Source organism: Mus musculus, chromosome 12 (assembly GCF_000001635.26).
Source record: "Mus musculus strain C57BL/6J chromosome 12, GRCm38.p6 C57BL/6J".
NCBI classification, from domain to species: Eukaryota; Metazoa; Chordata; class Mammalia; order Rodentia; family Muridae; genus Mus; species Mus musculus.
The window spans coordinates 4,224,838-4,252,752 of record NC_000078.6 but is presented as its reverse complement, the minus strand read 5'-3'; the positions used below and the strand labels follow the sequence as shown (position 1 = coordinate 4,252,752).

General features: G+C 45.3%; 3 protein-coding genes and 2 pseudogenes across 16 annotated transcripts in view; 2 read left to right on the top strand and 3 right to left on the bottom strand.

The window, feature by feature from the left end:
* The window catches only part of Ncoa1 (nuclear receptor coactivator 1), a 229,845-nt gene extending 224,454 nt beyond the window's left edge, over nt 1-5,391 (top strand). For 2 of the 6 annotated variants that reach the window (XM_006515007.4, XM_006515006.4), the window contains exon 22: nt 3,003-5,327. In XM_006515007.4, the coding sequence (XP_006515070.1) occupies nt 3,003-3,173 (171 nt within the window). In that variant the 3' untranslated portion in view covers nt 3,174-5,327. Of the gene's footprint in view, nt 1-2,862; nt 2,918-3,002 lie in introns of all 6 variants that reach the window. The other 4 variants (XM_030246598.1, NM_010881.2, XM_006515005.4 and 1 more) reach the window with 4 other exon arrangements.
* Nucleotides 5,392-12,629: 7,238 nt separating this feature from the next.
* Ptrhd1 (peptidyl-tRNA hydrolase domain containing 1) lies at nt 12,630-18,740 on the bottom strand. The gene is made up of 2 exons (NM_001204912.2): nt 18,475-18,740; nt 12,630-16,390 (listed from the first exon to the last, which is right to left on the bottom strand). Exons 1-2 carry the CDS (start codon nt 18,724-18,726, stop codon nt 16,220-16,222), a joined length of 423 nt encoding a protein of 140 aa, NP_001191841.1. The 5' UTR covers nt 18,727-18,740; the 3' UTR covers nt 12,630-16,219.
* Nucleotides 12,810-15,275, bottom strand: Gm29696 (predicted gene, 29696; annotated as a pseudogene).
* Nucleotides 18,498-27,915, top strand: part of Cenpo (centromere protein O) — a 38,858-nt gene continuing 29,440 nt past the window's right edge. For 3 of the 9 annotated variants that reach the window (XR_872422.3, XR_381196.4, XM_011243883.3), the window contains exons 1-3: nt 18,826-19,001; nt 19,096-19,222; nt 21,071-21,237. Coding sequence is in view for 6 of the 9 variants with exons in the window: in XM_011243883.3 (XP_011242185.1) it covers nt 19,177-19,222; nt 21,071-21,237 (213 nt within the window). In the remaining 3 variants the exon portion in view is untranslated. Of the gene's footprint in view, nt 19,002-19,095; nt 19,223-21,070; nt 21,238-27,915 lie in introns of all 9 variants that reach the window. The other 6 variants (XM_030246807.1, XM_011243884.3, XM_006515152.4 and 3 more) reach the window with 5 other exon arrangements.
* On the bottom strand, nt 24,245-27,042 carry Gm17816 (predicted gene, 17816; annotated as a pseudogene).

The following is a 27,915-nucleotide window of genomic DNA, read 5'->3' as shown; positions in this document are numbered from 1 at the left end:
CATTTACGTGGGAGATTGACTAAGCTAGGCTTGAACAACAATCCTCAGGCCATGTGAAAAGAGTGACAGTTATTGCGCTCCAGAGGCAGGAAATAGTTATAGTTATATAGTCATATAGTTATAGGAAGCCACCGCCATTGGGAATCAATAGGCAGTGGTGGTGCACGCCTTTAATCCCAGCACTCGGATGGCAGGGCCAGGCGGAGTTCTGAGTTTTGCCAGCCTGGTCTACAGAGTGAGTTCCAGGACAGCCATGACTAAATTGAGAAACCCCGTCTTAAGACCTTAGGACAGACAGATGGGCGGGGGGGGGGGGGGGGGGGGGGGGGGTTGGGGTTGGGGGGGGTGTCAGTCACAGGAAACAAAAGAAGCAGAGTAGATGGTGTCACATTTCTAGATGAGTTGAATACTGAGTGAAGGGATGCAGGAATCTGGGCTCCTTCCTGGCGACAAAGCCATCCCTGAAGATGGCTAATAGCACACTAGTTTGTCTTTCTCCTTGGCTAGAAGAGGTGAAGGAAGGTCTGTTGAGAGTGGGAATAGGAGCAGTGAGTCAGGAGGCTGTGTCCAGAGGCTGAGCTGAAGCCCTTCATCTATGTCCTGGGAGATGAAGAACGGGCATTTTGTGATGGAAAATGGAGGACAGTTCTCATTCACTAGATGTTCAAAGCCACCCTCAGAGAAGACATCCCAGCAACATGACAAATGACTACAAACAAGTGTTAAGGTTCTAGAGTCATCAGGCAGTGCTTGAATTAAGGTAAAAAGTGTGCAGTGGACTCATGGAGTCAGTGCTGAGTTCCAGCTCCTCCTGTCAGCCTGTACCTGCCTATGCAGGTGGAGTCAGTTAAACGTCTCAGGCATCCTCAATAAACGATTTGGAATCTGACTTAATCTCTATAACTTGTATACACTCTTTTAAAATACTCTTTTTAAGCGTGGTGGTGCACACCTTTAATCCCAGCATTCAGCACTTGGGAGGCAGAGGCAGGTAGATTTCTGAATTCGAGGCCAGCCTGGTCTACAGAGTGAGTTCCAGGACAGCCAGGGCTACACAGAGAAACCCTGGGCTATACAGGGCTATACAGGGCTATACAGGACAGCCAGGGCTATACAGAGAAACCCTGTCTCGGAAAAAAAAAAAAAAAAAAAACCTAAACTAAAAAAACTAAAACTCTTTTTAAAGAACTAGAATTTTCTTTCTAGTTTATTTTGTGGTTCCTTTCCTTTTATCAAGATTGTTTTAAAATGTTTAGGGAAGAAAATCACCTATGACATTCTGCTCCAACAGTTCATCCTTAGAAACAAGTAAACATAGAATTTTCTGTGTTGATTTGAAAACGGAAAGGCATGGTTGTGCTCATGTGAAGGTCCAGTGGAATAGTCGTCATTCATTATAGCCTGTCATGATGTCTTCTTAGTCCTTCGTTCTGTGTTTACCAAGCAGGAACTGGAAAGTGAGTTAGACAGAGGATAGAAATCACTTCTGAATTCCCGCTCCTCTCCACGCAGGAGATGGTGGCATACAGGCTGGTACATAGAAAAGGCGAAGACAAAGGGAGTGCCATGGTTCAGCTGTGTGAGGCCAGACAGAAAAGAGGAAAGGAACACACAGAGCGGAGAAGCAGGAAGTGGGTTGGGAGGTTGCTGTGAGAAGAGAAGGCCCTATGAGTTTCCAGAAGAAAAAGAATGGAAACAGTAGCTAGAAGAGGCCACTGCGAGAAGGAAGCCCCACTGGAAATGTACCAAAGATGGCGTGTGACAGGCTCCTGAGAGAGCCCAGAGGAGCCAGAAGCCAACCCTGAGAAGCTGCTGACCAAGGACGATGGGGACGGAGGGATGCTAGCCTAACTCAGCAGACACTGAGGGGCTCCATGGCTCTGTGTCCTGGAGAGGGAGCAAGAAGAGACCACAGGCTAGCCTGACACAGAAACTTGACGGGACACTGGCCAGCTGAGCAGAGGGGTACTAGAAAAAGCTTATATTCCATTTAGAATAGAACATTTTCAGAAAAGTTGAATGTAACTGTCATGCATTAGTGATAAATGGCCTAAATAAGGAATTACTAATATAAAATCCTTTACAACCTTTTGAATATGAGGCACGTTTGCCAAAAGTCTTAGTCGCTAAGCTACCTTAGAAAGCATTTCTGTTTGTCACCTGGAGCATTCAGAAGTGTGGCCTCTCAATCAGTTCTATAGACAATGTGTTAGTAAGGCTAGTGGGGAAACACTAAGACTGGCTCTGTTTTCTAATAGGAGATGCCAGAACTATGTAAATTTAAACATTTTTAAGGACTTTATTATAATACTACTAGAAATAGAGAGAAATTTACACTGTTCTCAAATGATGTTTATTGGGTTTTGTTTTGTTTTGTTTTGAGCTTGTGTGGTTAAGTAAATTGTCTATGAGGGAAAAAAAATCCAAGATAAAATGTCTCTGCTGCTATGTGTTGTGAATCTTAAGTCAGTGTGCGAAGGAGCTGTGTACAGTTTACCACACTAACCACCCAGATGTGACGCCCAGTGAGGCCAGTGCTGGTGCAGAGCGTGCCGACTTTACTTGGCTAGTACCCAGTTAAAGTCTTTATTTCTCAGTGACATAAACATTTTTCCCCTATTCGAGTCATCCATAGAATGCTTTTGAGCTAGTTTTCCCAGATAGCATTTGATTGTTAAAACCCACCACTGTGTCCCCAAACCCTGAAGCTAGGCTTTCCCCGGCCTTGACAATATTAGAGAAGACATCTGAGTCCAGATGGCAACCCTGTAGGAGGCGCAACCAGTCCAGTTTTGGTTTTATTTTAAGTGTGAACTTTCCAGAACCCTGAGCAAAATGAGTGCAGCGATTTTCTTTTTGTAGGACAAGAAGACAGAAGAGTTCTTCTCTGTGGTGACTACAGACTAGAGGAGCTCTAGTGAGTTTCCACTTCACGTAGTACCCACTCATAAGCCGGGGGGGCAGGCCCTTCTGTCTCAACACATCTTTTATTTGTGTTCCAGCAGGTGCAGCAGGTTCAGGTGTTTGCTGACGTCCAGTGTACAGTGAATCTGGTAGGCGGGGACCCTTACCTGAACCAGCCTGGTCCACTGGGAACTCAAAAGCCCACGTCAGGACCACAGACCCCCCAGGCCCAGCAGAAGAGCCTCCTTCAGCAGCTACTGACTGAATAACCACTTTTAAAGGAATGTGAAATTTAAATAATAGACATGCAGAGTTATACAAATATATTATATATTTTTCTGAGATTTTTGATATCTCAATCTGCAGCCATTCTTCAGATCGTAGCATTTGGAGCAAAAAAAAAAAAAAGAAAAAAAAGAAAAAAAGTTCACTTTTGTTGGGAGATTGAGAGGTGGTGTTTTTGTTTCCTTCTTTGTAAAGGCCTTGGATATTGAAAAGAATAACAAGGCAGAACAGTTGGACAATCTTATTTCTTGAGCCAAAAGTTAATTATTCTTATTTTTATAATCAGTCATTGGCTTCTTATCTGGATGAAGGCTTTTGGAGGGAAACCAAAATAACAAGAGGGGAAGACGAAGCCCCACCTCACCGGCTCAGCCCTGTCCCTGCCCTGGAAGAAGAGCCTGTGGGGCTTTGCCTGTCTGTCCACCAAAGGCTGTCACGCTCCTCCCACCGCAGCCTCCCCTCCCCCGGCCCCAGGCAACTTGTGTGTACAATCAGCTTCTTCAAGCAACCCTGTATCTGTGGCATCAAGAGAATATTTTGCGTCTACATATGTACCCCTTCTCCTTTTTATAATGATGGATTTAAACCAAGATGCCTCCAGGAAAAAGGATGAAATTAGTATATTCATTCACCAAGGAATCCAAAAATGCAGTTTGGGGGAAAATGCAATAATTTTTGATGAGATGGGTGAAGGACAAGAACCAAGTTCTATCAATTATTGTAGATATGATTTTCTGATTGAGTCTGCGGGGAAGGCAGCCTGTTCTTTCTGCTTTTACTTTGTTAACAGCAAGGTAGCTAAAGTTATTTAAAATAAAATTAAGTTTATGATCCGAGTAGCTTTTTTTCCTTAAATCTCACTGTAAATATATTTTTGATTTCTTGTAGAAATTGATTTTGTTCTGTTTAATTTTATGCTTTTTTTTTTCAACCTCTTGGTTTTTCTAAATTTGTGTGTGAAGTATAATGTTGATTGGATTGCCATTATGTTTGGCTGGTAATTTCATTATCCCAATAACTGTGAGGCCATGTATGGATTTACTTTGGGTCTCATCAAAGTGGCACCGCTGGAAAAGAGCTATTGTAGCTGAGCTAGGGGAGGCCACCCCAGAGTGGCCAGGCTCAGCTGATCAAAGTGCACAGGCCACTTGGATGAAGGGAAATCAGTGCTCAAAGAGAATCTCCTTTTTTTTTTTTTTTTTGGTCTCAGAATAACTTTGGGAATTTGAATTTCCATCAGTGCAAATGTGTTTCTCTGCTCTGCTCCGAGGCTAATTGGTACCATGTTACCCCCTTGCCTTGTTACTCTGCTGCATCCCTTCTCATCCTGCCCCCACCCCCACCTCCACCTCAAGAAAGGAGCCAGCGAACTGACTCTAGTGCTAGCAGTTGTGCTACTGACCGGGCAGGTGAGCTTGATTAAGGTGTGGCCAGAGGCCAAGGGAGTCTCCCTTGCTAACCTTGCCCAGCATCCCTGGGCCTGTGGACAGCAACAGTGACCTTCGTCACCAGCTACCTCTGCTCACGTGGCAGAGAAAAGGCCATAAGAACCAATGCAGACAAGGAGCACGGACTCAAGACTTCAAGGAAGAAGCCATTTCCCCAGGTCCTTCCTTCTGCATCTCGCCACCCCTGGTACAAACAACTCCATTGAATGGCATCTACTCAGAAACTACAGGATTTTGAAAATGGTGGAAGGGCTCATGTGGTAGCAACTATGAACCAGAAATAGGACCCTCAGTTACAGACATTATCTTTTTTAGTTTTGCAGAAAATGCATCCCTGATCTCATTCATTTCCAGCTTGAAAGCCCCGCCATGTTACTCTAGTTCCTACCAAACCGCTCTAGGAGGTCATTTCAATTTTGTTTGTGATAATAAACGTGCAGACTTCAGGAAGTTCACCTTTAATTTCAGCATTCCAGATGAAGTTTCCTGACGCGGCGCTTTGGCATAAGGACCTAGAAAAGAACAGCAGTAAGGAAAGTTGGAGATGCTAATGCCCTCCCCTATCCCCACTGCACCTTAAAGTATGCATGTCACCTTCAAGGTTTTATAATTGCACTGTTTGTTTTATGTATGTACAGATTAAAATTATTGCTACATTTGAGGAAAATAAAATTGCTTGCTTCTATGTAATTCCTGTCATTCCACAGGAAATTGACTTTTCCAGCTACTGAATAGAATTTGTTTAACAACCTCATGGGCTGCCTCTTCATTTATGCGCTATGGAGGGGAGGGGAGGGGACATATAGAAAGATTACCAAATCACAAATGATTTCAAATATTAAAGGTTAATAAAAAGAAATGATCCTATAGCCCAAAATCCTTAAAGTTACTCTAATATGAACCAGTCTAGAAAATGTTGATGAGACCAAAGCCAAGCTGTGCCTGGGGGCCTTGAGGAAATGCTGACTTAGCTGGCCTTTGGTCTGATGAGTAAACTCTGTTGTCTGGGGCTAAGATACTATCCAGGCAACACTAAAGAACCGTGAAATGTCATGCCCCTCTCAATTACTGATACAGGAATTCTACTTGAAGATGCCGTTTCAGTGTGATAGTGCATTTTATAAAAGTCAGGCCCTGGCCAGTGAGATGGCTCAGCATCTGTAAACCTAACAACTTTAGTTCTGCTCCTAGAACCCAGAGAGAGGACTCCTCTGGCCTCCACAGGAGTGCAGTGCTCTGCTGTTCACACACACACACACACACACACACACACACACACACACACACACCAATAGTAATTTTTGTTTAAACTTATACCCTAAGTAGAACCAATTCCAGAGGGCCTGTTTCTCACATATATTCCCACACATAACTACAGAATCTGCTGTTTAGAATCATATTCTGGAGTGAAATAATACATTTTCCTATAGTTTAGATGAGAGAAACTTCTTTTAGATGGAGCCTCCCACTGGCGCAAAGTTATCCTGAGTGGCAGTGGACAGAGAACAGCCAACAGGGACAGTGAGGAAAACTGAGACGCTGGAATGAGGAAACTGCCTGCCTTGTGGCCCCGGGAAGAAGAGTTCGTTCCTAGAGAAGTTCCTAAAGGACAATTGTCTGCTTACATAGTGCTGACCCTATGCTGACAGTAACTGCTCTTGTCAGAAGAGCACCTGCACTTGAATGTCCTGAATGGTCTGTGAGCATCCCCCACTGCTCAATCTCACTGACTCAGTTGAGCCCATACGTTCTTTTTGCTGGAGGTGGAGCCTGTTCTGCCAGCAACGTTACCTTTCTATGCGTGTTTTATTTCCATTGCTACCATACTCTTAAGAATGTTGAAAAACCACATGGTGGCTCACAACCATCCGTAACAAGATCTGACTCCCTCTTCGGTGTGTCTGAAGACAGCTACATATAATAATAAATAAATCTTAAAAAAAAAAAAAGAATGTTTAAAAACAAAAGGCTCTATCATCATTTACCTAGTGAGCATATTTTATTTCTTACCCGAGGCTCCAGGAACAAGGAAGGGTGAAAACGGGATTGGCCCTGCCCTGTGCTGAATTGTGGGGAGTGGTAAGAAGGAGAGAGCTCTGGGAGCGGCCACGCCCGGAGGTGAGGGCGGGCTGCCTTGCACAGAGGTGGCCTTGGAGGTAAGGTACTGAGAGTACAGCAGACAGCACCGTGAAGGATGGACCCAGGGCAGATTTGAGGAGCATGGGAAGGGGCTTCTGGGACTATTGGCCAGTGTGTGGAGCACTGGTAAACAGGCCCGCAGAGATCTGTCAGCTGGTAGGGCCGAAGACGCTGACTCAGTAGGAATGTGTGGTAGGCTTGGGGGCCTTGCTTGGAAGTCATAGCAGCTGAGAAGAGCTAAGGTCTCTTCCATAACTAGCCCTACCCAACCAGAAACAGAGCCTTCTGTTCCTTCTGTCCACCCATCCATAGCTGGTGATATTAAAGACATTCAAAGAAAGTACATGTATGCTCTAACAATTTCTAAAGTGGTTAGGATCATGACCTCTGCCTCTGCAGATCTTTGAGAGAGCTGTAGACGTGAATCAAGTTATACTAAATTATGACATAAAAAACAGTTTATCAGTGTGGGGACATGAAATCCAGCTTTAAAATTGTATCTTATGTGTTTCACCTGCATTTGTGTATGTGTGCCACATGAGCTCCTGGTACCTGCAGAGGTCAGCAGAAGGCACTGAGCCCCCTGGAACTGGACTTACAGATGATTGTGAGCCACCATGGGGGTGCAGAGAACGGAACCTGGCGCACCTGCAAAGGCAACAGTGCTCTAACCCCTGAGGCATTCCTCCAGCCGTGTGTTTTAATTGCAGACTCTGCTTTATTGTCCTATCCTGGACTAGATGATTCAAGATGGTTAAGAGTCTACAGACTTTAATCTCATGTATGAACTTAAGCCCAGCTTTCTTCTGTGAAGTATGCTAAATACAGCATTGAAAAGAAGAGCAAGAGGTCAAAGGTGGAGAAGAGAGAACCCAGACCCCTTTTCTGGAGACTCTGAGAACTTGTCCTTTGGGTCCTCAAGTTAATGGGGGGAGGGATTCTTTGGCATGTAGTTAGCCAATATAGTATGTCTCCGCACATCTAAACAGGAAGTGAAGGATGGACTGTCTGAAACAGGATCAGCGCTTTAGCTTAAAAAAAGATTGTAGAGCCGGGCGGTGGTGGCGCACACCTTTAATCCCAGCACTCGGGAGGCAAAGGCAGGCAGATTTCGGAGTTCGAAGCCAGCCTGGTCTACAAAAGTGAGTTCCAGGACAGCCAGGGCTACACAGAGAAACCCTGTCTCGAAAAACCAAACCAAAATAAAACAAAAAAACAAACAACAAAAAAAAAATTATAGAAGGTGAGGGTTAAAGGCAGGTTATAAGAGTGTCTGATGGGTGCTGGAGAAATGGCTCAGCGGTTAAGAGTACCAACTGCTTTTCCAAAGGTCCTGAGTTCAAATCCCAGTAACCACAGGGTGGCTCAGAACCATCCATAACGAAATCTGATGGCCTCTTCTGGAGTGTCTGAAGACCGCTACAGTGTACTTACATATAATAAATAAGGAAGAAGAAGGAGGAGGAAGGAGGGAGGAGGAAGGAGGAGGAAGAAGAGGAAGAGGAAGAAGAAGAGAAGAATGACAGGATTTGAGGTGCAGCTCAGATACAGAGCACTCACCTAGCACGCATGGGACCCTGGGTGGACTCCAGCTCTGTGTGTGGCTATCAGGGTCCTTTTCATGAAACAGGGTCATTGTACAGTCTATAAGTCTAAGACAATAGGCTTCGTGGATCACAGTTAGAAGCGTTCTCATCTGTGCTGTTTATCCTTTTGATGGTGAAGCCTCCCCACATGCTGTGAATTTAGCTCTGCCATAATCATTTATCCTTTGTTCAGAATTCTACAACCAGAAAAAACAAGTATCCATAGAAAGCAGAAACCAAGAGTAAAACATTGAAAGGACCAACTACTTTTTCATCAGACATTCCTCCCACCCCCATGACCAGAGGTCCTACGATTTAGAACAAAGTTAAAAAAAAAAAAAAAACTAGGTTATAAAAATAGCTTCTATTTCTGATGAGCTGATGTGTGACAGACATGGACAGCACCAGAGATAACTTTCTGAGCTGCCTGTTTCCCACGGTGGGGACTCCATAGCTCTTAAACCAGTGGTTCTCAACCTTTGTAATGCTGAAACCCTTTAATACACTTCCTCATGCTGTGATGACCCCCAACCATAAAATTATTTTGTTGCTACCTCATAACTGTAATTTTGCAACTATTATGAATTGTAATGTAATTTTTTTAAAAAAAAAAAAAAAACAGGGTTTCTCTGTGCAGCCTTGGCTGTCCTGGAACTCACTCTGTAGACCAGGCTGGCCTTGAACTCAGAAATCTGCCTGCCTCTGCCTCCCGAGTGCTGGGATTAAAGGCGTGTGCCACCACGCCCGGCATAATGTAAATATCTTACCTGCAGGATATCTGATCTGTGACCCCTGGAAAAGGGTTGTGACCCACAGGTTGAGAACTACTGTCTTAAATGTTGCTATCCCTTTCCACTCTCCCAAGAAGTCCCTGTCCATTGTTTTCACCTGTGTTTGATCTTTCAGCATCCCTGTTCCTCCATGTAGAGCAGCCTATTCACAGATGTTGAAACTGAATCCCCGATTCATGGTGAAGGGGCTCAGAACTTTTGGCCTGTGAGTTAGATGTTGGGCTTTGGGGTGAAACCGTTTAGTGCTGCATAGAACCACCATTAAAGATGAGACGATCAGATACCAACATAAAGGCTGGGGACCACAGGGCTCTGCTGTTGTCATGATGGTTTCTGATGGGCTTTCACTTCATGGCATAGACGAGGCTGGCCTCAAACTCACAGAGATCTGCCTGGCTCCATTTCTCTGCCGATTTAAAGGTATGTACCACCATACCTGCTTAAGGCTGATGATTCTTTTTAAGATCTATTTTACTTGTGGGGGAGTGTTCACCTGGAGGCCAACAGAAGGCATTAGATGGCATCAGATTCCTGGAGCTGGAGTCACACAAATGTATGTGCCATGTGCAAGGACCGAAACTCTGGTCCTCTGAAAGAGGAGCAAGCACTCTTAACCACTCAATGCTTACCTGTTTTTTTTTAGCTCCAACACTGGGAATCCTAATGAATTCAGAATTATTCTTTAGAACTTGAGTCCTATAGAGGCTTCTGAAGGTTTTTATTTTGAAAATAAAACAGCCGTTGGAAGCTGTTAGTGGTGACTGTTCATGCCTAGAGCAAATCTCACATCAGCTTGAGTATGGCAACCTCTGCTCTCTAGAAAACAAATGCTCCATGCACGCGTGTGGCCTTTATTCTCTGTCTGCTGCTGAGGCAGGGTCTCTCTTCACAGACCAGGCAGGCTTTGAACTTGAAATTCTCCTGCCTCAGCCTCCAGAAAGCTAGAAATACATGCATGAACCACCACACTCAGGCTACTACTGATCCTCATGCTTAAATTAACTGTTGCCATATTCATTTCTGCCTTGTCTATAATGATTTTTCATCCTTCAGGGCCCTGTTCCAGAACCTTCCCTGGTTGCAGCACTTGCTTTGCACTCACTGCTGGGTTTGCCTCATTAGCACTTGGCTGTATGCACACTGGTGTCTTTTCTCCACTAAATCGTTAAGTCTCCTCAGAAACTTCTTCGCAGCAGCCTCGTGAATGCTGACTGGAGTACTTCAACCACTAAGGGACAAGTCAGTACTGAGTTGTCCCCCTGCAATCAGCATCACCGTGTTTCCAAAAGGTTACAAATGTGTGCACAACTTGCACGGCGTAGTTCTGTTTCCATGTTTTCCCTTTTTCATGAAATGTGAAGAAAATCTTCTTTACTAGTTGTTGAAAGTTTCCAAATGCAGGACCTGAACCAGGCTGAAGATCACAGAAACACTTGCAGGTTTCCTTCCCAAATGAGCAGAAACTGGATCCTATCTCTTTCTGATCTGCAGTATGGACCTCTGAAAAGCAACATTTAGTGTTAAGATTAAGCAAAAAGGGGATGGCTCTGAAATTTCCTAGACTCGCCTTTAAGGCCGGTGCCTCTGAAAGCTGCCCGCTCAAACTGTGTGCCGGAGGGATCCAGTCAGTTAGCAGGGAGCTCTCAGAACTCAGAGGTCTTACTGGGGTTTCTTTCCTTAAAGCAGCCCAGTCCTGCTCAGCTCTGCTTTGCTCTTGGTTCTAAGAATTCTTGGATCTAGAATTTAGCGTTGAAATCATACTGTGGAGAATGGTCCCTATTGCACATTCTCTACTTAAAGACTCATGTGCCTCTATTTAGGCTCCAAATTGTCCTCCAATCTCCCCTTGAAAGCTTTTCATTAAGGAAATCCCCAAGCATATATGAAAGTAGAAGCAATAATGTAAAGATCTAGTTCTCATCTGTGAACTTATGGCCCTAGGTGACCTGTCTTAAGTGATTTTATGGTCCAATCCTAACTGATCTACCTAATGTGATCTTACGATCCTAAGTCAATGGTTCACAACCTGTGGACCCCTTTGGGGAGGAAGGGGTCACATATCAGAGATCTTGCATATCAGATATTTACACTAAAATTATAATTAGCAAAAGTACAGTTATGAAGTGTTGTTGGAAATATTTAACCGGGGGTTTCTAATCCTCCTCAGACCATTCAGTTCCCAGAGAAAAGACACAAACCCTTTATATTTATGATAAGCCTTTAAAGCACTCGAGCTGGACAGATACCAGCCTTCTAAGCTATTAGTAGCTCCTTCCCTGTCAATAACCCCGAGTTATAACTTGCCATGTTCTGCGTGGGCCACTCTCACTCTGACTGGCCAGCCCTCATGGCCATGTTTTCATGATTCACCTACCTATGACATCTTCTCCTCCCTCCACCTTCTCCTCCCCTTTCTCATGGTGTCCTATCTCAGTCCCCAAGTGTTGGGCAGTGGGCTATGCAAAGACAGTCTGGTTTCCAGTCGAGCTGAGATGTTGAACCCCGAGACCCGATGGTCATAATTCACCTACATGGGACAGAAGGAGTTCTCTCATGTCTCCTGGAACTCTGGCTCCTGTCGAAGTTACTGTCCCCTGAGCCCCCACAAGAGAAGCATGGTTAGTAGTCACATAGGCAATGTCCCAAGCTTCTGACCTTCAGGCTAAACTCCTCCCCAGTTACCTAGCAACAGAAAAGATAGCAGCATACTTTAAGAGGAGCTGTTTAGCCCCTCCTCACTCTCACTCCTCTCTTCTCTCCTCTCTCCCTCACTCTCCCTCTTACTCTCTAGCCTTTCTTCTCTCTCTCTCCTTTCCCCTTTGTCTCCTCTTGGCCATGGCTGGTCTCTCTCTCTCTCTCTCTCTCTCTCTCTCTCTCTCTCTCTCTCTCTCTCTCTCTCTCTCTCCTTCTTCTCTCCTTCCCCCTGCCTTTCTACAATAAAGCTCTAAAACCATAGACTGTCTCTGCTCATCTAGGCCTGCTGCACTTACTCTCACCTGTGTGGGAACCGCTCTCCCTCAGCCCTCTCTTCCATAACCCCAGGACACAGGGTGTCTCCCTGGGGCCCCTTGGTTTCAAGGGCTGCCCCTTGTCCACCCCCAACCCCCCTGTCGATGTCGAGTGGGGTCAGTGGCTTGGATGCCCACCCGGGGCCGAGTGGAAAGCATCTGGCAGCCCTCCCACGTCTGCCTGCCCAGAGCATAGGAGGAACTCTGGCCGGACGTGGGCTATCCTCCCTTCCCCCTCTTTCCCCAGCCCCCTTTTAGTTCCCATACCCAAGCCTAGGGATGGAAACCCTGCCTATCTCTCTTCTGCCTAGCTATATGCTATAGGCATCTTTACTGACCAATCAGGAATAACTTGGAGGGCAAGGTTACACAGCATCACTTGGTATGCATGAGAACCTTCTCGTCCCTGTGGTAACCAGGGCCAGTATTTAGCATTGTCATACATAGCAACAGACCAATCCTCAACAGTGAAGTAGCAATGTAATAATTTTATGGTTGAGGGATCACCAAAACATAAGGAACTATATTATAGAGTCACAGGTAAACAGGCTTCCCCTTCCCACGAGGTCTAACTCAAAGAAGCTGAGATTCTATAAGGCTTTGACTTATAAAAACTGCAATATCTATTTTAGGTAATGAACTTTTTTTTTGAGAAAGTAGTAAAGATTTTTATTTGTCAATACAAGATAACACAAATAAATTAATTTTTACAACAATCTTAGACTCCAGGGCTTCTCTCTGAGGTTAGCTCATTATGTAAACAGACTACTTACTATCTAAAGTGATCGAGCAATCGTACGTTGAGTGTTCACAACAGGCTTGTGAACAATGAGGAGACACAGAAGGGCACTTCCTTGCCTCCTTCCCTCGGTAAGACGTGTTACTGAACAGATGAGGCTAACTTGGTGGAAAACGGTCTCAATGTTATCAGAATACAGTGGCGCCAAGTTCATGTGAACCTGAAGACTATATAATCCAGTCATACCTATCGTCTTCTTTACTCTAACAAAAGCTTAAGCTGGTGTGGCTGTGCACACCTTCAATCCCAGCACTGGACGGCAGAGGCAGGCACATCTTCTCTGGGCATCTACTGATTGAGTTTCAGGCTAGCCACAGCTACAGAGTGAGACGCTGTCTCAAAACAAAACACACAACTAAAAAAGCCTACTATCCAGGAAGTAGGGGTGACTCGGCTCCGTGGTAGAGCACTTGCCTTGAATGAGCAAGTCCCTGCCTGGGCTTAATCTTCAGTAATGGAATTAGAGTGGGGAAACCAGCATCATACTGAATTAGAAGTTAAATTAATTTCATGTTAAAATGCGGGGGAAAAAGGGGCCGTATAAGACCTAGTGTTTGTCCTGTGACACAGCAGATACGGCCCAAGAGAACAAAGTGGTGTGCTGGATCAACCAAGAGAAAGAACTGTGGTGGTGACCCCCTTTAACCCCAGCACTCGGGAGGCAGGCAGGTGCATCTCTGTAAGTTCAAGGCCAGCCTGGTCTTCAGAGCTAATTCTAGGACAGCCAAGGCTACACGTAGAATCCCTGTCTTGAAAGAAAGAAAAAGAAAAAGAGGGGGTGGGGGGGGGGACAATCTGTGGTTCCACTTAGAAAGCCAGGGTCCTGCAAGCCATGCCCAGCACTCAGAGAAGTCCAGACTAATGAGTGTCAGGAGGCCTCCGCTGTGTAAACTGGTTGGTGGGCACCTCTACCATGATTTGTCAGTGCTCATAGTGATCAAGGGAAAAGAATCAAGAGGCCTTAGTATTGGAAGCACTCCAGCATAATTTACCTAGGAAAGCAAGGATCAGAGTCCTTTTCTAGGATAAATGATTTTAAAAAAAGATAGTGAGGTCCTCAACGCTACACCACTGACATTTTCCACCAACCTGAAAGCAGTGTTTTTTCTCACTCACCCAAGGACAATCTGCACACTCGCTCAGGCCTCAGTTAGCCACATCACTCCTATGTCAGAGCCCAGGGAAGTTGCAGACCCTGGACAGAGCATTCTAGAAGCCAGTGCGTGTGAGCACATTCAGGTCACGGGGTTTGAGATTATGGGTTCGAAGTGGTTGCTTCTTTCCTTCTACCAATGGGACATCCATCTTTGGTGGCTTGAAGGTTGCTGGATCTTCACCTACTTGTGTGGCCTGGGCATGCATCACCTCCACAGGAGAGGGTCTTGGGGCACCTTTGTAAACCTGAATAGCAAAACCAGAATCAGATTTCTGCAGGGGTCGTGGTCCAAAGAGGCTCCATTTGTCTGCCGAGTTCCTATCATTTCCACTCCCAGGATCCATGGTATTCAGATCAAGTAAGGCTGTGGAGGAGCCAGATGGGAACCAGCCTCTGGACTTTTGCTTAGGGGACGTGTGAGGGGTGCTGCTCAGGGTGGACTGGGCTGATGCAGGGTGCTTCTCTTCTTTTGCTGTCTCTCCACTCTGCAGCTTTAGTTTACGGAGTGCTTCTGCCACTCGAAGGTACTTGGTCTCCTCCGTGGTAAGGCCCTTATGGGGTGTGTAGCCAGCATCTCTCAGTCCTGCCTGTTGTTCAAAATGCTGGATGCTCTCCTGGGTCTGCTCTGTGATCAGGGAACTCATGATGACATGGGTAGCTTTAGCCTTCACCACAGGGGCCTTGTCTGAACTGTCAGTGGCTGGTGATGGAGTCACAGCAAGGGAAGAGACACTGGCCGCACCCTCCTCTATCTTGTCAAGATGCTGATACTTGCGCTCTGGAATCACTGGCTTCCAGGGGATGCTGCCAATTCCGATGGAGGAGGAGTCATGGGCGCAGGGTCCTCTAGGGCATCATCATAGCTGAATGCCCAACGGCACATCCCAATGGGCAGGGACATCTTGCCTAGAGGCCTGCTGGGAGCAAGAGCACAGTGAAATGAATCCGGACTATGCGGACAGACAGATGTTAATGAGGAGCATGGCCCAGCTTCTGCAAATTATCGAAGCTTCTGAGGAAGGATCCATCCAGAGGCTCTGCTTGCCCGCCGCCTGCGGCCCGACTTCCCGCACTAAAGAGGCTCCGAGGCTCCAGATGGCCCAAGAGGCTGCTGGGCTGGACAGAGGTGAGCCATCATGAGAGCGTGACAAACGCTCCCTGACCGGTAATGAACTGAGAGATGGGTTAACAGGTAAAAAAAAAAATTGTCACACTAACCTGATAACCTGAGTTTAATCCCCAAAACCTGTGTCAAAGTATGTAAAATGAATTATTTATCCTAGCTAGTCCCCAATAATGACACAGAGAAACCAAGATTTGTTTCCAAACTTCACCTGGGGCAGTCAAATGATCTGTCTGAACCCCCTAAGCTAATCTGGCTACCTCACAGCCAACATAGCAATAATACTTCTGGTTTTTGCTGAACTCTCAAGAACTCACTTCTCTTTCCCCGTGTCAGATCTACAACTCGCTTCCTCTCTCCCAGTCCCTTGGATGGTAGAAGTCCCACCCTTATTCTCTCTTCTGCCCAGCCACTGGATGGTCAGCATTCATTGAGAGAGAATAAATGGTAAGAATTATTGTACAAACTTGTCATGTACAGATGTTTAGGGAGGGGAGTAATTCTTGGCTGGAAGACTTTGTGAAGGTGATGTGTTAGGTGTCAGGAAAGAGGAAGAAAAGAAGCATTCTATTATGGCACCAGAGACTGGAGGCCAGTCATGGGACATCAAGGAAAGAAGAGGGAAATGGGGAGCAGAGAGAGGGAGGGGAGGTAAGGAACTCAAAGGCAACATTTTAAACCTGAGTGACCTGAAGTCCATTATTCCCAACAGAAAACATATTGTGTGTCAGCGATGACCCACAGATAATAGTGATGCTTATCCACTCTCCTCACTTGAACTTAGTGGCAATGATGATAATGATGATAGTAGTAGGTGCTTATTAATGAGAGCTTTAATTTGAATTTGTGCTGGTTCTTAAGAAACCACCATAACTAGAGGGGAAGAGTATAACAACATTGAAAGGAACCCACAATGCTTCAGGATGGTGGCCATTTGGCTCCCCAGACCCAGCTGACTTTCAGTTCTCCCAGAACTACAGTCACTTGAACAATCGGAACTTCTTCAAATACTGGCTCACTTCTTCCTTGGGGTATGGCCTCAGGGCTATGCATGTGGCAATGTTCTCCGGCTGCTCCAGCCACAGCGTGTGGTCAATGTTCTTCTGCTGCAGGGTCTCAGCCAGCTCCTTCAAGGTGGTCTCATCAGCAGCCTACAAGTTGCAGAACACACAACACAGACTGAATGACCCATTTAGGAAGTGTCAGAAGGTCACAAGAGTGGGGACGGGCTCTGTAACTGGAGCTGTGGCTCCACCAAAGAACTGTAGAGCAACAGTTGTGCCCATTGGTTTGCTATTTCCTTTTTTTAGGATCTTACAGAAGTGGCTAGGAAGGGGCTGAGAAGGAGGCTCGATACCCTGTTAATAAAATGCAATTCTCTTTTTTGTATTGAATTCTGCTATATAGTTTCTAGTTCCCTATGGCTGGCGCCTACTGCAGCTCACCTTCACCCTTAAGCTATCTGTGACTCAGCTGACCACTGGGAAGACTTCTAAAATTACATATACTTTCCTTCTCCCTCTCTCATCCCCTCAGGCCCAAGCCTAAGTTGATGCAGGACACATCTCTCAACTATTTGATATAAGAGGGCTCAGTCCACTGTGGGCAGTACCATCCCTAGGCAAATTGGCCTTAAGTGTATAAGTAAAATAGTTGAAGGTCAGGAGAGCCAGTAAACAGTGTTCCTCTGTGGTTTCTGCTTCAAGATTTCTGCCTTAAGTTCCTGCTTTGGCTTCTCTAGATGATTGATGTAACCTGTAAGGTGTAATAAATCCTTTCCTTCCCAAGTTGATTTTTTTTTGGCCATGGTATTTTTCTCAGCAACAAAAAGCAAACTAGAATATTATATTATGCATGCACACTGAGAATAACTTGTAAGATTTGTTTTTGTTTTTTTTTTCTTCCCATCAAGTGAGTCCAGGGATAGAACTAGGGTTGTCAGACTTGGTGGCATATGCCTTTACCCAATGAGCCATCTCACCAACCCTTTTCATCTACCCTATTATATGCTTTTTGGTCAGCAGAATAGGATCTAAGGCCAACAGGATCTTGACCTGGATACAAATACAACTTTTTTAAATTCCAGGAGATCTAGGAGAAGGCTTTCTGGTAAAGAATATCATATGGTCCTAACCCTTAAGAGTTAGTCCAGGAGCTGAGGAGATGCTCCGTGTCCAGAGGACCAGAGTTCAGTTCCTAGAACCCACAGTGGGATGTTCTCACTGCCTATAACTGCAGAAGAGCCTACATCCTACTCTGTCCTCCCATGTGCATACGTCCCACAGACACACACACCTACACGTCTGCACCCATGTGCATACGTCCCACAGACACACACACCTACACGTCTGCACCCATGTGCATATGTCCCACAGACACACACACCTACACAGAATTTAAGTAGATCTTTAAAAAAGGGTTAATCAAATGCGTATGTAAATCACCAAGATGGGAAAGGACCCCTCAGAAAGTTGAACACAGATGTAGGTTGGCACGTTGGTCCCTTTGGCCATTGTTCCTCCACTCTCACCCCTTTGCCAGTGTTTTCCTGGATAAAGATTTCTCTAGAGAAGCAGGTGCTATGTAAATGTCAGTTAGGAGACTTGAGACTCAGAGCTTCTGAAAAACATACTCCTTTTCCCCACTCACTGAGCATTTCTCCTTTTAAATAAACAGCCTCTATTTCTTACTAACAATATTAAGGCAGTGCTAATTTTAGGCCCAGCTTTTTTCTTTTTCTTTCTTTTTTTTTTTTTTTTTTTTTTTTTTTTTGAGACAGGGTTTCTCTGTATAGCCCTGGCTGTTCTGGAACTCACTTTGTAGCCCAGGCTGGCCTCGAACTCAGAAATCTGCCTGCCTCTGCCTCCCAAGTGCTGGGATTAAAGGCGTGCGCCACCTCGCCCGGCTAGGCCCAGTTTTAAAAGGCAGATTGGTGCACAGGCATAAGCGCCACGCTTTCCCCAGCTTCGTTCCCAGGGATCTAAGGGACACTGGAACAACCAATTTCTGGTGAACGCTGTGATAGCAGGGTCTGCGTCGGTTCTTCACAGTCATGCTCTGCCAAAGGGAAGGTTCACTGCGTAGCGCAGACCATTCCCAAACTCTTAGTGATCCCTCCTACAATCATGCCACACGTACTTCCGGAAGCTAAGGGTTGGGCCCAAGAGCAGATCTACTTCCGGCCTCGGCACCCCACCCCCGTTTAGGGTCCCTCCGGATACTCCCCACGCCTCACCTCGAGAACCACCTTGCGCATGCGCCCCAGCTCCCGGAGATAAGCTGCCGTGTGCGGATGGTCTCGATGAAGGTGCAAGGCTGCTGTGGCGGCGTGACAAGCCTGCGCTACCAGTGCGCCGGTGGGCCAGGAAAAGGGAGCCTGAGATAGATCCTTTCGTAATACTAAGTACTGTACAAGGATCTGTGGCTCCACCCCAGAGCATGCCATCTTCCTGATCATCAGACTGGCCGGACGTACCTTGCGGTGCATGCTGGGATTAGTGTGGAGCTGCTGGGCGCCACCATGTTCGTGTACGGCGGAAGCACAAAGCACTCTGGGATCAGTGGGTTACGTTGTTACTTCAGTTGCTCTCGGCGGGAATTCTTAAACTGCATCCTGAGTGAGGGAGCTTTGGCGAGAAAGCAAGACCCAGTGGTAGACAGATTAGCATTACTGTACAGCTTCTTTGGGTGTTCGAGGAAGCCCGGCTGGACCATAGTGGCCACGGCGGTGAGGTAGGCGTGGACAGGGCTGACCAGTCCAAGGTAAGGGACGCCAGCGGGGACACTTTGCTTATCCCGGGACTGTCAGGCAATAGTGGCAATAGATTGGTGATTGCGTGTCTTTTACTATTTACAGTTAAGGACGTTCGGGTCCATGTTAACCCTGCCTTGTACGTCCAGCATCGTAAGAAAAAACACTTGAGAACCCGAAGAGGAGATGGAGTCTGCAAATACTTTGTGTCCAGGCAGGAAGTGCAAAGGAGGTATTCAAAGGGGTTTGGCTTTCTCTGTACCACAGTGTTTCCAGACTTTATTGCAAAGGAAGGGACACTGTAAGGCAGTAACTTTGGCGATTAGATATGGATTTGATTCAGGGCTCTATCTTAGGAAATTTTGTGGCTTGGACACATTATAGTTCTGCCTCATTTTCTTTCTCCTTTAAACAAAACTTAATGTGAAAGCATCATGTGGGTTGAAATTGTTACTAAAAACTAAAAGTTTGATGACTTAATTGTTAAAAATATGTTGCAATCAAGTATAATCCATACCCTAGAACTAAATTACTATGTAATCCCAAATTTGCCAGTAACTTGCCCTTCTGTGTGTCAGCACACCTGGCTAAACAAGTGACGAGTGAAAGTTTGTGAATAATCATCAAACTTCGACAGGTCAATTATTCTCCAGTTCCCTTGTCATCTCCAATCCAAAAGATTGAAACATTTAGTTATGATTATGTTGGTTTTCTCTCTCTGCTTGGCAATTACCACTGCTTATCGTGTGAACTTGGAGAGGAACTAAATACAGCAGAGAGAAGGAACTGCTGTGCTCAGGCTCCAGAGGAAATAAAAGAAGTCAGGAGTCAGTAACGGGAAGAAAAGCAAGTGAAGGGCCAACATGCTGCCTACTGTGGCTCTCTCTTGATCTTATGCAAGTTGGTTTGTTTGTTTTTTAAAGGAGCTATACACTAGTAATTTGATGTCTAGCCTTGGCTGGATAGATGAATGAGCCAGGTCTGGGCTGTCCCAAGACAAATGAAGAAAGGATTTTTGTGAATGTATATTCTTGTGAACCCTGCAAAGTAAATATTGGATCTGCTTAAGGAAACTAGTTACATGAGGTGAAGCATTGGACTTCTCTAGGGAGGTTTCATCTGGGTTGTGGGAAAGCATGGAGAATCGGCCTTTCCCACCATAGATTTGTGCTTCTGTGATAAGCAGGCTTAGATGAAATGCTGCTGCCCACAAAGCAAGCAGTAGACAAATCAGGAGTCTCTTGTTCTTTTCAAGTGAGCGTACTAATTAGTGGGTGTTTTTACACCAGTGGCCAGCAGAGAGGTTAATGGTCTCTGGTTTGGTTATTTGGGCCTATGGCTTTATAAATTTATGGCAGACCAGTTGTGATGGTACATGTCTTTGATCCCAGCACTCTGGGTGGAAGCAGGTGGATCTCTGTGAGTTCAAGGACAGCCTGATCTACATAGTGAATTCTGGGCCAGTCGTGTAGGAAAGACCCTGTCTCAATAAACAGATAAATAAATAAATATGCCCTAGATATATGAGTTATCTATTGTGACGACTGTTTTTGGTTGTCAACTTGATGCAACCTGTGAAGAGGGAACCTCAATTGTTAAGGAATTAACTCATCAGATTGGTCTATGGGCAGTTTCTTTAGGGCGTTTTTTTTTTTTTTTTTATTGCTTCTTAATTGGAAGAGCACCTAACCCATTGCGGCAGGTGGTCCTCGGTGGTATATGAAAGCTAACTGAGCAGTAGCAGGAAGCTAATAAGCTTGTTGCTCTATGGTCTCTGCTTCAGTTCCTGCCCTGAGTTCTTGCCACCCCTGGGCAGGTAGGTGGTCCTGGGATGTATAAAAAACAAACTGAGCAAGCCAGCAAGCATCGTTCCTCCATCTGCTTTAGTTCCGGCTTCACACTTCTGCCCTGACTCCTCTCATGGCAGACTGTAACCTGTAAGATGAAATGGGCCCTTCCTCCCTGAGTTGCTGCTTTGGTCAGCGTTTAGCACAGCAAACTGTTCCTTCGTGGAGTATGCTTTGCCAAAGTTTGTCAGATTGTGAAGGGTGTTTTGTTTGTCTGTTTTCACTTTCTTTAGGTGTTTTAGCTCACCTGGAAAGACTAGAGGCTCAAACGAACATATCGAATAGAAAGTCTGAAGAACCAGCAGTTCGTAAAAAGGAAAGTTCTCTTAGAACCAAGATTCGAGAACTGCGGCAACAACGAGATAAGCTGAGGGCAGAAGTGAAGCAGTGGGGAGCCAGAGTGAGTAGAGAGGCGGTGTTGGCTCTTCAGGGGTGAGAAGAGCAGCTGCGAGCGGGGAGCCTTAGGCTCGGTAAGCCTGCATCACCTGCATCCATGCTTACCTTGAGATCATGCTGAATTGATTTCAAGTCTTTGAGTCATCAAATAATCAGACGTGCAAAGATGTAGCTAAGAGTATCAACTACTAGACAGGCAGTGGTGGCGCACGCCTTTGATCCCAGCACTGGAGAGACAGGCAGGTGGATCTCTGTGGGTTTGAGGCCAGCCTCATCTACAAAGTGAGTCCAGGAGAGCCAGGGCTATACAGTGAAACTCTGTCTCAAACAAAACAAAACAAAACCAAAAAAACCTATCAACTACTAATTGTCAGGTGGTGATGAGGAGGCAGGCAAGTTCTTGGTGTTCTTTGTAACAGACTCCTCGGCCTTCTCTCATAAACTCCTGAGCCTGGTACCTCAACCTCATCAGATCTGAGCCTTTTGTAATTTTACCATTGGTGCCAATGTTCTGTTACCCAGTCTCAGAATTTCATGGCACACATTGGCCAGTCCTTTGTTCTGGTTTCCTTCACAGTTACTGAGGCTCAGTTAGCAGATCTCTCAGGTGTTCCTTCCTGTTGTCTTTGGACCTAGTGTCTCTTTGCTGTGTACTAAGCGTTCCCAACAGCGGTGGGAAGTACTTACTGGCTGCTTTGGATATGAGGATAATTACAGTAATTTAATATTTCCATTTTTCCACAAACCCTTCAGGGCCGATTACATGTTACAAAATGTACCGTTCTTTCCCTGACCAAAGGCAGTCAGTAATCACTCACGTGATGCCATCATTTACCCATAGAGCCAGCCTTCCTGCCTTCTCCTTCCCTTCCCTCACACTCTTCCTCTTTTCTTTAATTTGTTTTTTTATTGAAGTCAAATATGTAATGTGAAAAAGCTAGTGAATGTCTTAAGGGAATACAACCAAATGAAAACCACAGGCTATTACCCGAACCCAGGGTTGTCGGTTTGCCTCCTGGAAATCATGCCCTTCAGTGTAGCCACTGACCCAGTTTCTGTTATCAAGAATGGTTTTTATCTGTTTTTTGAGCATTGTTTTAAATCTTGTTACTTAGCCAGGCTTGAGGTCACTCTAACCCAAGCTGGCACAGACCTTGCAGTCAGTCTTCCTGCTGTTTTGGCCTCAGAGTGAGTGTCCTCACACCCTGAACTTCGTGCAGCTGTAGAGTGTCAGCCCTTCTGTCCGACTTGTTGTGCTGAGAGCTACAGTCTGTACACACACATCCCCACCACCATCGATGCTCAGCAGTTGTGGTTTATGACCTGTCGTTGACAATGCCACGTGGGATATTTGGGTTATTTTACTTTGGAACCATTATAAGGATTCTGCTGTGATACTCTTCTTGCTATCATTATGTGTGAAAACTCAACACTTTTCTATTAGGTACAAGCCTTCATTAAAGTTCTAGGACATGGAGCCTGCATGTTAACATTACTAAAGTGCGTGTGCCCATCTTCTGTTCCCAGCAGTAGCTATTGAACAGTTCCCATTGTTTTTGCGCAGTCCGTTTTAACAGTTTGTCATTATGGTAGTTCTTATTATGGTAGGCTTCATTTGTATTTGACTTTTTTCTTGTCATCTTTTTTTTTTTTTTTCCATTTTTTGAGACAGGGTTTCTCTGTGTATCCCAGGATGTCCTGTAACTCACTCTGTAGACCAGGGTGGCCTTGAACTCAGAAATCCCCCTGTCTCTGCCTCCCAAGTGCTGGGATTAAAGCTGTTTGCCACCACTTTGTCATCCTCTTAAAACAGTGAAGTATAAGCTGTTTTTATAATGTTGCATAGTATTTACACAATTTTATTAAGTGTTGTTCATAATCTAGAGAGAATTTAAAGTGTACAAGAGTGAAGGTTATATGCCAGTCTCTGGCCTTTTAGGCAAGGAACTTGAGCATCCATAGATTTGGGTATCCAGAGTGGATCCTAGAATCAATCTCCCTTCAGATGTGTTAGAATCTTGAGAATTTCAAGTATTTTTTCCAAGACCTTTGAAATAAATGTATGTATGTATGTAAGTATGTGTGTATGTATGTATGTGATCAGTTAGGAATTTTTTCTTTACATATTTAGGGTTTGAATTCTTTCCTTTAGACTATGATTTGTCTTCCATCTCTGCAAATGGAAATCAGTTTTGAAACTTAGCACTGTGTTTCTGTTTCATAAATCTTGACCTGACACCATAATGGCGATATTTGTGTAATTTTACGCTTTGTCTTTCAGAGATAGTCTTTCTAGAATAGATTACTGTGTGTGCTGTCTCATTGTATGGTATTGGTTGTTTCCAGATTGTTTGGTTCCATTGGTCTGTTAAACAGCGCCCTTATTTTTTGAGGGCAAGAATTTCAGGCTGTGATGTGTGTGGCAGATGCAGAGCTCTGCTATGTTTGTCTTAAAGATGTGTGAATTGGGCACAGTGTGAGCTGCTTAAACCTAATTAAAATAAATCAGTAAATAAAAGATCCTGTTGATCGTGGTGGCGCAGGCCTTATAATGCCAACATTTAGGGGAGGTTAAGGAAGAAAGATCCAGAATTCAGGTCCAGCCTGGGCTATAATGATACAGCAATAGTTCAAGTAACCCCTCAAGTGTTTTGTTTTGTCTTTTAGATGTTTTTTTCTAGTTGAGTGTTTTGTTGTACAGATATGCATTTGAAGACTGGATAGGGTGCACATCTTTTTGTTGTTGTTGTTGTTGTTGTTGTTGTTGTTGTTGTTGTTGTTGGGCTGGTATATATTTGGGGGGATCACCTTCCCACCTCACCGATACACCACCAGGATAAACAGGAAGAAGAAGTGAAGGAAAGGCAAAGTTTCATAATCTTGAATGCAGAGAGAAAGGAGGAAGAGGAGGGGAGGGGAAGAAAATACAAATCCTATAATACAGGGTGGGATGGTATAGAGATGGGACAGACATGAGGCTGAGGTGTGGGATGGGCTTCTGGGGGTGTGGAGCAGCGGAATCGCCCCACATTCTTTTCTCTCTTTGATGCTGTTTCCATAGTTTAAACCTGAGAAGCCCTCTCAGAAGATGGGACAGGAGAAGAGGGTCAGGGCCTAAGTTGACCCCCCAGCTGTAGCTGTTGTGGGCAGACTTGTTGGTCTGGGGCTTCTGCAGGATGGAGCTGGTCTGTCTACGTTGCCCGCTGCCCATCTGGCCATCCTGCTGCAGGTGATGGTGAAGGATCTGAGAGTGTGGTTGCTGATGTGGGGTCAGAATATGCATAAAGGGGGCAGGTGGGTAGGCAGCAGCTGTGGCTGGATTGATGGGCCCTCCACTTCCTAGGACTGAAGGCAAATTGAAGGAGGCAGCAGGAGTACCGGAATGAAACTCTTGTTTCTCAAAGGACTGGGTTTTGGAGTACACAGAACCCGAGATATCTGACATGCTCGTGTTATTAGAGGTGACTGATAGACCAGTGTTGTATCCGTGAGACCCATATCCACTTGGCTGTTGGAAAGGGGTAGCCAAGGCATTCACACTGACATTCACACCATGCTGCTTGGAAGAGGTAGGAGCCACAGGGAACACAGCAGGCCCATACTGGAAGGTGCTGGGGAGGCTCAGGAACCCTGCGTAGTATGGCAGGCTGGTGTACCTATAGCCAAGAGGCATCGCCAGATTCAGGAATGTCTGCTACGTGGTGTGATGAGTCTGCATCTGGTTCTGTTGGGGTTGGACCAAGGTTGTGGCTGGAGTGGGGAGGAAGCATCCCCACGGCCAAATTTGGTGAGGTCGCCAGAGAAAGGGTTGCTAGCCAGGCTACCATCCCTCCCAGTAAGTGGAGTGGTGGGTGTGGGACGCGGAATACTGTAGTAATCCAATGGAAATCTTGTCTGGAGCATCTGTAAATCAACATAACCATACACTTGTGGCGGGTAGGCATGTAACAGCCCTGGAGCCATAACATATGGATTAGGTAACAATGACAGGACTCCAGGAGGAAGGTTAGGAGGAGCTTTTCCTGAAGTTGTAGCAACTGAGCTTCGAGTTGAGGCTGTGACAGTAGAGTTGCTGCCCAGGCTAAGGCCCAGACAACTGCCACCATTCAGACTGGAGGAGACACTGACCAGTAGGGGAGGTGCAAAGACACTGCTGGCTGTGGTAGAGAAAGTGCTGGAGGAAAAATGTAGATTTACCTCCTTCTCCACACTTGTATGCAAAAGAGTGGATGTCAAAGTATGCTCAGAAGATGATGAAAGAGTATTCTGCTGTGTAGATAATACACTGCTATGTTGTGTGGTGGTGTTATTTGGAGTCTCCTTAAGCGGCTCAAGCCACTTAAGGAGGATGAATGCTGATTGGCTGTTATCAGTGAGGAAGCTGCAGGTACTGTTTCATTGAGAGAGGGTAAACTGGAAGGGATACTGCCGTCATGGTTGAAGATGCGGTGAATGCCCGGCACTTTGTAAAAGGACTGTGCACTGTCGAATCATTTGCACTCTTCAAATCACACTGCACCAGTGATGGTGATTGTGTTGTTGAGCCCATATCCCAAGAGGAGGCGGTAGATTGAGAATTTGAGCTGCCAGTTGAGCAAGGGCCTGCACAGTCTTGAATTGCTCCAAGAACTGGGAGCCTGTTGTACGGCCACTTTTAGCTTCCACAGCATCACCAAATCCTTTCCCCTACATGCTCACCATGCTATGATGAGAAAATGTACTCCCTGAAGCAGGCTGTGATATGATATTCTGCTTCAAATTACTAAACACCAGAGGCTGAGCCAGGGAAGGAGCCTAAGATGGATCCAGATTAGATGAATCATTTTCCATTGAAGATGGTGTCTTCCCCAACAGAACACAAGGTCAGTTCTCTGACCAGCAGTGATTGTCACATTCTCTGCAGGCAGAGGCAACGAAGATACATTAGAGGCGGTAAAGATCTTGGTCTCAGAAAGATCTTCATTCCAGTCTCCAGTTCCCCGCTCTTCTGTTGCAGTCCTCCATGCACCAGGAGCTCTCAAATTTGACCCCTCAACCCCAAAGAAATCAAGTCTTGTTCCACAATCTTGTTCAAAGTGGACGGTGTTGTTCCATGTATGGCCACTGCTTTTGCCATAGTTATCATCAGTGTTGGCTGGCTCTGCATAGTCGGCTGGGTTAAAGGTTCCCATTTCTTAAGCAAAAAACCTTCCTCCTCGCCTACCAGAACTACCACAGCCTCTTCTGTCTCTGTCTGTGCTTCTTCCAGAAGGCCCTCCACTTTTAGTGCCATCCAATCCATTTTCCTGGTCCTGAAACTCTCATCCATGGCTGGCACCTACCCCACACCCCCATCTTGGTGGCCCACCACGTCGCCAACTATAGTCTCTGACCTGGTCTCAGTTTTCTTTTCCTTCTTCATTAGATTCAGTTTGCCCACCATCCTTCTGTCCTGAGACTCCTTTCTTCTTCCCAAACATCTCCCAGGAATGCGTGTCTGGATTTCCTTCCAGGAGAACATTGATAGCTCAGTTGACATCTCCATTGCAAAGCAATCACACATTCGTCCTAGTTTTTGCCTGTGATATCAATCATTTCACCTTCTTCTGAAAGTCAGCATCATTATGGTCCGAAATCATCTGTGCAAGACGAATTTGCTCTGCAGTGGCCTATGGCCGCAGCTTTGGCTGTGTCTGGTTTTGGTTTCGAGGTAGTTCCCAGTTCCCCTGGGCTCGGTTAGTGCCCACCGACGTCATTTACAGTATATACAAATAACAGCATTTACAAGGAAGAATACCCAGTCTCCGACACACCGACACCCCAGGCAGCGTGCACATCTTCAATCCCAGCACTCTTAAGGCAGAGGAAAGCATATCTCTGAGCTTGAGGACAGTCTGATTTACATACTGAGTTCCAGGACAGCCAGAGCAACTACCAGAGAGACCCTGTCTCAAAAGAAAAAAGAAAGAAACCGACACACAAACAAACTTCCCATTTTTATTTGGAGTCTAGAGATCAGTTAGGACATCATTTTTGTTCATACTTTAAGGATGTACCTGTTATCTCTAGGCCCATATTATCATATTTTCACGATTAGACATTAGTCTTATTAGGTGATATTCTTGTTTGAATTTGCTTGCTTGCTTTTCCATAATTTGATGTTCTCTGTCTTTGGTGTTTGATAGATTTATGTCATAATGAGGTCAGGTGTAGTGTTCTGTATTTGGCTTGGTGATGGCTTAAATTAGTACCTGAAGTTTTTCTTTTATTAAAAATGTAATCATTATCATTTCAAGTAATGTATCAGTGGTATTCTTTATTATATTTCTGGGATTCCCATGAATACTGGGTGTTTTTAGTTTGTATGTTTGTGTTTTCCTGTAACATATCTATACTGATTTTCTAATCTTATTTTTTGCACTGATGCTTGTTTTGATGAATATAAGAACATACCTGTTTCATTTAACTACCTTTTCATTTTTTTTTAATTTAATTTTCTCTCATCTATTACATCCCCACTGCAGTTTCCCCTCCGTTCTCTCTTCCCAGTTCCCTCTGCCCGCCTTCCCTCTTCCCTAGATCAATTCCTCCATTTCCCTTCAGAAAAGGGCAGGCCTCCCAGGGATATCAACCAAACACAGCATATCAAGTTGCAATAAGACTAGGCACAAACCTCATATTAAACTGGATGAGGCAACTTAAT